Source organism: Anomaloglossus baeobatrachus, chromosome 4 (assembly GCF_048569485.1).
Source record: "Anomaloglossus baeobatrachus isolate aAnoBae1 chromosome 4, aAnoBae1.hap1, whole genome shotgun sequence".
Taxonomy (NCBI): domain Eukaryota; kingdom Metazoa; phylum Chordata; class Amphibia; order Anura; family Aromobatidae; genus Anomaloglossus; species Anomaloglossus baeobatrachus.
In genome coordinates, this window is record NC_134356.1 from 131,616,042 (window position 1) to 131,625,189 (window position 9,148).

Here is a 9,148-nt window from a genome sequence, read left to right on the forward strand (position 1 = left end):
AAGAGGACTCCCACAAACGTTTTTTAAAAGAACCCCCATAGAACCTGGCACAGAGTGGCCATAGAGAGCCTTTTTAAGAGTACCACCACAGAATCTGGTGTAGAGTGACCACACAGAGCATTTTTTAACAGTACCCCCACTGTAATCTAACACTGGCCATTTCTAAAGCAATGTCCTGTCCCTATGCTAGCCAAATCAAAATGGCGGCACCACCAGTGATCCGGCATTTATACAGGCTGGGTCACGTGGTGCACCGGCCAATCACAGCTATGCCAATACTCAGGTGATGGCTGTGGAAGTGCCCACAGCTGAAGAGCTTGTTGATTTGATGCAGTACAGTCTTTTAACAAGCTTTATTCAGCGTCGAAATACGAACTCGGACACGGACTTCAGGGAGAAGTCTGTGATCGGATGTGAGTACCGGACAATAGGTATACAGTACGGACCCCAAACGTTACAGTTCGCTTAGGTTTGCTCATAATACAGTATACTCGTCATAATTAGTTATAAAACATACAAAAACTGAGTAAATGAACTGTCACCATCTGAGTCATAAATTATGAGGGAACATACGGATAACATTGGTAATGAACATATGCGAGTTATTTGTACCTTAAGGCATCACAAGAGCTAAAAAAAATACTGTATTTCTATGCGTCGGTATTAAATGGAGAATGTAAGGCGTATGCAGCGCTGCGTTATCTCACAGAACACAGAATAGTCCACATTTATCTTTGCAGGATACAGAAATATGTGTGAAAACCATGCCCATTTACTGCATTACAAAGTGCTAAGGAGTTAAGAGATTTAGAAATGCCTGGCATCATGCCCAATCTAAATGGCCATGGAAAAGCAGTTTGATTAAACAGAATTAACATACTGATTGGCAATCTGTAGACGGTGCTGGTGCCAATCATTACCGACCTCCACTGTAATAGGAGGCTAGGACCACGAAAGCAAATAGGTGATTAAATCCCCATGTTGGTTTGCTTTTAATATGAGGAAGCTGTGAGATATCACATCGCCCAGAGACATCCAGCTCCAGCAAGCAATGAGGCTGTGCTGGAGGGTCAGCTGCTGGTCACATGCCATGTGTGTGCACAGTGCCTGCTCAGACCTGCTGCCTGCTGGCACTGCACACTGCTCACTCACACCAGGAACTTTGGGGATCAGATGTTAGTTCCAGCAGGATCTCCGGATTATTTACTACTTGGATTAAATGTAGTTCAGCAGAAGAAACACGTCTCTGCAATATAGAAGAGCTGCAGCTCTGTGGAAGAAGAAGAGCCCCTGCATTTCTTAAGGAGCTGCCTGTTGGGTATTACATACTGGGTAGATGTGACATTGTGAAGGTGCACACACCTGCCTGCCAACATAGGATGCACTATTTCTGGCTAAGGTTATGTTTTCATTGATTTACACAAATCATCCCTGGCATTGGAGCTGAAATGTAAAGGAGATTTCCAAGTTGATCATTATGTTTGGGAGGCTTCAGTGAGAGATTAGAGCCACTCCTGCACAGTCTCCAGGATTACTTGGGATACAATCTCTGGATGGAATCAGACATAACAATGAATTGCTTCCTGTAAGATGCATCTGGATTGCTATCATCCAGGACAGTTTTTGGAACTATGACAATTTCTCAGGTTTTCTGGTGCACTGAAGGACTATGAAGAGCATCTTCTCGCTATGATCATGTATGGAGAGATGCTCCTAAACTCCAGCAGTGCTACTGAAGCCCAGGTCATGCTCCAGACTAACACTCCTTACCTGAGCAGCACTCAGAGACCTGTCAGCTCCTCAGCCTTCTACATGTCTACAGCCAGGGTCCTGAAGGAAGGGGAGATCAACAAGCCTGATCTGATGACTTACATCGTCCTGTTCATCCTTCTCTTCTTATCTGTGACTCTCATTGTCCTTTTCATTAACTGTCAGCTCCGGAATTCTTTCTTTGCAGGTTTACCTTATGACAGATCCCTCAGAGAAGCCAGGAGTCCTTGGAAGACACAGTCTGTCTGAAGCACACAGCCAGCATCTGGGACACCTTTTCCTAGGATGATTTTTCTATATAAGTGGTAATAGCACAAGCATAGATGTCCTTATATGAAGTAAACCACTGTAACTGATATTTATAGTCATTGCTATCTTCATCTTTTTTTAATCCATGCCAAAGCATTAAGAAACTATGATGTGATTCTGTTTAATAATATATTTCATTATATCCTGCATATTTATAATGGCATTGTGATTTTCCCGATTTCTTTATAATTGCATGATTCAGATTGCCTCCGTTATCAATGGATGTCAGATGGCACAGTAAGAGCCACTTCTCCAAGCTCAAGAGCTAGTGGTTTGTCACTCTTGAAGAACCAAATTGCTACCTGAGTATGATAGCTGAGGCATCTCAGAAGATGTATCTGAGCCTTTATTGTGATACCTTCTATAGAAAAAGAAATAAATAGCAATATCTCCTTTCTTCTTGGAAACACAGTGCTATGTAGTGGTCTTTTTTCTGATACTTGGGTACAATGAGTGGATGACATCCTTTATAAGGAGCTTTACCGAAATGTAATGTAGTTCTGTCTGCCAGGAATAATTATTTGAGGGACAGCTGTAACGTAATATGCTTATTTTACTAATTTCTAGAGATGTTGAAGGATGCCAGCCCTGATACAACACACTATAAAGCAGAAATCTCTGGTGCTCAGAAATACATAAAGCCAATCTACCACCTGTGATCAAGGGCAAACATTCAGGTAGAAATAAAGCATTCCAAGAACAAAAAGGTTTCTGAACCCTACAAGGCTGCTGTCCTGTATTTTATATTCCCTGGCCTAATCTCAGAGGCTTGTCTGCACCTAGACCCAGGGCACATTCCCACCAGCCATCATTCTGCAGTTAAAACGCTTAGTGAACTAGGTGATAGTATTTTTACCGTAAATGAATCCAATCAGATAATACATCAGTATGGAAAAATAAAAATATGACTCAATGAGCATGCTGTACACATGCCCAAACTAGGTATTTTTACTACCCAATATCTAGTGTTCACAGAAAAGAATACTGCACAATAAGGCAGGTGTCAGATGGTACAAGATTTGGGTAGCCTTCAGCATTACTCCACTGTGTAACTAATTGATGTATTCTTTATTATACATTAGTGCAATTCGCCAACAACATAAGGTTTGCCAAGCTTCAGGGATCCAAGTCAGACAGTTTTCTCTACAGAATTCATAGCATCAGAAAAGCCTTTTATCTGCACTACTGTAATAAAGGTTCCAAATAACTACTTAGTTGCTTTACAAATACATCTATGTATAGGCAATGCTTTATTACCTCCTGATCACTGTTTATGTAGATACTGGAAATAATATGCAAGCCTCTTGTCTAATTTGTATATATCACAGCATAGACAATGCAAGATGCATGACTACCAAAACATTAACAAATAGAATTCTGAAAGCAGATTTGTCTTTTGGAAAGTAGCACGGCACATAAATACTTCAGATTGATTTTATTTATATATATATATATATATATATATATATATATATATATATATATTGATTTTATATATATATATATATACATATATGTATATATATGTGTATCATATATATACGGTATGTACGGTATATATATATATATATATATATATATATATATATAAAATGTATAGACATATACTGTGTATATATTTACATTTATATGCATCAAAGTATATATATATATATATATATATATATATATATATATATTATGTGTATAATATGTGTCATATCTTACTAGGAGTCGGTGATGCAGTTATAAACAAGGTTTTTTTATATATATATATATATATATATATATATATTCATTCTATTCAATTTGATAATTTTCTTATATATTTAAAAGAAGCTGTACATTGAAGACAAATCCTAAACATATTGGGTCATCCAGACATAGAGGGGGCCCCACAGATGTTCTCCCTTTCCCAGTTTCCCTCCCTTTTTCCTTCCCCCTCTTCCCAGTTTCCCCAATAAAAATTTCACTTCTCTCCTCAACCCTATACTCCTCTTCCTATCCTTACTCCCTTTCCCATTTTTATAGTACTTAAATGGTAAGATTATAGAACATAAGAATGATTAATGCAATGACAATACAACTCCTTCAAATTTGTACTTCCCCACAAATTTTCAAAATAAAAAAAATATTTTAAACATAGAGGGGGCCCCACGTCACACGACCTTCTACAAACAGGAATGGAGACCCACTTTTTAGCTTTGCTTCTGCTCTAATGGACCTGACCAAGAATTATATATAGACAGCAGAGGAAGCCAGACTGGGAAGCCTCGGCTTATGCTTTGTTATTGATGGGGTTACAGAAGCTGGACCAGCAGCTGATTTTTTTCTTGGTGAGCAGCTTATCTGCCATGAAAGCAAATATGAGAGATGTCAAAATCCAACATGCCCTATCATTATTTCCCCTAACGTCTTTCACAGAGGGAGAGTGGGGAACCCTCAGTGCATTAACTGGCAGGATGGTCCAGCTGAAATGCTTATGTAATGTGGATGGGCACATTAAGAGGACGTCCTAGGAATTATTACATACCAATGCTGGGTTGACATGGCATTTCACCCTACGTTCAGTGGCTGTGTTGGGGCTTATGTCCAAACCCTCATAAAACGGGATTCAGATGAGGCTATTGATTAATGATGCAGACGGAGTCAGTGTGCTCTGTCATACATAATTATCCTCTGTATATGCTCATTGGAGGTGGGCATCAAAATACATTCAACTATATTTTGCTCTCCACTCCAATAGGATTATACCAAAAATGATGCCTGGCAGAGCACACTGACTCCGTCTACATCATTATAGTCAGTGGCCACATTGGCACATATGCTGAATCCTTTTTTGTGTTCGGGATAACTGACAGAGCCACTAACCGTAGGAGAGAATGCTGTGTGGACTCGGCCTTATCAATTAATTGCAGTATTCTGGAGACTGCTAATGAAAATGAACCATTGAATGGCTTCACAGGCATGTGACATGGGTGTCAGTCACTGCGACTAAATGAAACAGATTTATTAGATAGAAGTTTGCCTTACAAAAGGGTAAAAGCACGACAAGTCACAACTTGCTAAGCTTATGCTTTTTTAATCTCTTTGTATTAGTATAATAAATCTTATGACATATTTTACACTGTGCTTAAATCAATGCCAATTTTTAGTAAACACAGTATTATTAGATACCTAAAATTGTGCGAGTTCCTAGACACATCGTCCTATCTCTTCTAGCCATCCATCCTTTCCTCTCTAATCACCATTTATGTAAGATCACGACCCCATGTCTGTGAAAAGAAGACAGCGCACAGACAGTATTTCTTCCAGAGAAAATCAAAGCTCAATATGTTTGACTTTATATGAAACCATGAATTTCTATAGACAGGACATGTCTCTCAGACTCCCTCAGACTCTGCAGACAAGGTAGATAAAGTAGGGGACACGGAGGGAAGAGGGCCGCTGTGCAAGAACCATAAAGGGGCTCTGTTCAGTCCAAAAATTTATCAAAAATGCACAATTCCACCTACTTTGCAGATAGAAATGGGCCCCCTTATCATTCGGGCCCCTATGCAGCTGCACATGTTGCACCAATGGTATGTCCGCCCCTGAGGTAAACTATAGTCACAGATCACAGATATGCCATAGAGGATATAATCTACACAGCAGAGGAGGAGACACAATAACCAACAGTTTCTGACTTGCAGGCTACTTTTATGTTGTAACAAAATCCACTGTAATAAAATAAATAAATATATATATATAGACGAGAAATACCTGCAAAAAGAAACACTGCCCTCATTTCACATAAATCAACGCAGACACAAATGTAGATGAGACGTGATTTTCCTCTCAGCACTTTAGTACAGTATTTCCTTTCCCAGTCCTGCTATTTCTATGACAGTTAATCTGTCTTTCATGGCTGGGTAAAGTTATGGCACTGTAAACATGTCTCAGTCAAGAAATCACTGGAGGATTACAGCAAGTAGAGATAAGCAAGCTCCCTAATTGTTTGCTTTGTTAATGGATTTACAACTATGTGGTTCATATATCTTTGTTGTAGTCCCCTCTGACCATAATGGAGATGCTCAGGGTGATATTAAAGCATTTCATGAAAGTTACATTAAAGTTTAGTTACCTTTGAATACATTTTTCTTAAATGTATGTAAAGCGGGTGAAATAAGTATTGAACACGTCACCAAGTTTCTAAGTAAATTTCTCACTGGATGTTGGTAACAACCCATCCAATCCACAAAGGCAAAGAAATCAAACCATAGATGTCCATAAATTTAGTCTCCAGGAAAGGAGACAAACTCTAGCGCAGCGCCACCTATTGGAAGTAGCGATCCTAAAAGTCAAATGTGGATTTTTAACAATCCTTTGCATATGACCTAGGATATATAAGCCAGATCAGAATCCCCGAAACACCGTGTCTGCAAATTGGGATTCTGATCTGGCTTATATATCCTAGGTTATATGCAATGGATTGTTAAAAATCCACATTTGACTTTTAGGATCGCTACTTCCAATAGGTGGCGCTGCGCTAGAATTTGTCTCCTTTCCTGGAGAGACAATTTCAATATTCCCCAGAGGGGCATGGCAGCTATAAGTCCCCTTACTTTACTGGCAGCCAGACTGGCTTGCAAAGTCTCCTTAAGGAGAATAGTGTTCCCCCGTGGTCCCCACAAACTTCTCATGAGCCAGATCAGACACCCCATACTTTGCACTGACGAGGGGCAAGCACCCCGAAACACCGTGTCTGCAAATTGGGATTCTGATCTGGCTTATATTTCCTAGGTCATATGCAAAGGATTGTTAAAAATCCACATTTGACTTTTAGGATCGCTACTTCCAATAGGTGGCGCTGCGCTTGAGTTTGTCTCCTTTCCTGGAGAGACAATTTGCATAAATTTAGTGTGGTTATCATGAGAAATAATACAGGGGAAAAGTATTGAACAAGTTTACTGAAATAATTAATAATACTTTGCACACAACTCTTTACTGGTGATGACAGCTTCAAGATACCGGCTGTATGGAGACAGTAGTGGCATGCATTGCTCACCTGTGGTTTTGGACCATTCCTCGACACAAACACTCTTCACATCCTGAAGGTTCTGTCGGTTCTTTCTATGAACTCTGAGCTTTAATTCCTTACATAACATTTCTGTTGGACTGAGGTCAGGTGATTGCTAAGCCATTCTAGCAGCTTTATTTTCTTTCTCTGAAACCAATTGAGAGTTTCCTTGGCTGTGTGCTTGGGATCATTGACTTGCTCATTTCATCTTCATCATCCTGCTAGATGGTAGCAGTTTTTTTAATCAAGAATGTCTCAGTACATTTGTCCAGTAATCCTTCTTAAAAAATAAATAAAGTAAAATAAATGTTTGCCAGTGCCGTATATTGAAAAATAGCCTCAGTCCATGATGTTCCCACCTCCAAGCTTCACTGTTGATATGTTGTTTTTAGGCTAATATTCAGTACATTAGGGCATGTAAAGACTTCAGTTTTGGTCTCATCTGACCAGACTGTATTCTCCCAGTATTTCAAAGATTTGTCTAAATGTTGTCATGCAAGGTTTAAACGTGCTTCAACATGCTTTTTGTTCTGCAATGGAGTCTTGCGTGGTGAGCTGGCTAACATGCCATGGAGGTTGAGTGCATTACTTATTGTTTTCTTTGAAACAATTGTACCTGCTGATTGCAGGAATTTATGTAGTTCTCCAAAGTTGGTCCTTGGCTTAACGACAACTCTAATGACAATTCTTTTCACTCTTCTATCTGAAATTTTGTATAGAGTACCTGGTCAAGGCCAGTTTAAGGTAAAATTAATTTTCTCCACTTCCAGATTGTGGCCCCGAAAGTGCTCACTAGAACCTTCAGGAGTTTAGAAATTCTGCAATCAATGCCATCAGTATGTTTTGCAACAATAAGGTTGCAAAGGCCTTGAGACAGCTCACTGGTTTTATCCATTATGAGATGTTTTTTGTGTGACAACTTGGTAACGAGACACCTTTTTATAGGCCAACAGCTGAACCAGTTGATATTATTTTTCAGTAAGTTTGCAGGATTGCTTTCTAATTACTGATAGATTTCAGCTGGTGTCATGACTTTCCATTTCAATGGCTTTTTTCACCTCTGTTTCAGCATGTGTTGAATACTTTTTTTCCAGGGAAATTTCTCACTATAACACATAATTTATGGACATCTATGGTTTGATTTTTTTAGTCTGTGTGGCATGTATGGGTTGTTACTGATATCAGATGAGAGTTTCATACCAATAGCACATTTAGAAATATATTAGTTAGAAAATTGGTAACGTTTTTAATACTTATTTCACCCGCTGTATTTGGGCGCTAAAAATAATTATTGCAATTTCTCTTTGTTCCTATTGCACATCATCCAACTTTATTGTGGCCTATAAACATAAATGGTCTGAGAGGAGCTCAGGAAAAGATACAAAAGTTACAAACACTACCATCAGATTGTCAGACCAAGACCACTGATATCTCAATTAAATCAATTTGCATCTAGCAATAGACAGTGTAACATACGCGGCAAATGGTGACTTTTTTTAATGAAACCGAATTCAAAAAATTATTTTTAGCGCTAAATACATGCATTTATGTAAAATAGTCATCAAAGGAGAACAACCACTTAAAGTAATGTTGAGTAAATCTTATCGACCCCTATTTTATTTTTACTAGTGCTGAGCATTTTATCTTATGTTTCCAAAAAAACCCTCATGATTCTGCTCTAATAAGTGGTATTAAATGGGTGCTATTTACCAACTTGCTGAAGAGTGTAATTTTCAACTAAAGTGACAACCATCCAGACATTTGCTCTCATTGCACGGGTGTTACAACCGTCTCAAAGAGACAATAGCCTTGTTTCCAACAGCAACCAGACATAAACAGTATTTCATTTTATTCGTGCAGCTTGATAAGAGAAGGGACTAAGTAATCGAGATGGAGAAGATTCAGAGATGGGCAACCAGGACTAGTGAATTACAGTGTTAGAACAGCTAGTAATTAAAATGGTACAATACTGTAAATCAGCTGTTAAGAAAGAATACAGCAAACATCTGCAAGGAAGTGATTCTTCTGCTT

At 38.8% G+C, this 9,148-nt stretch overlaps 1 protein-coding gene across 1 annotated transcript; it reads left to right on the forward strand.

Moving 5' to 3' along the window:
• Positions 1-947: 947 nt before the first annotated feature.
• SMIM32 (small integral membrane protein 32) lies at positions 948-2,486 on the forward strand. The gene has a single exon (XM_075342324.1). The coding sequence runs from the start codon at positions 1,690-1,692 to the stop codon at positions 2,017-2,019; it is 330 nt and encodes a 109-aa protein (XP_075198439.1). The 5' UTR covers positions 948-1,689; the 3' UTR covers positions 2,020-2,486.
• Positions 2,487-9,148: the final 6,662 nt, after the last annotated feature.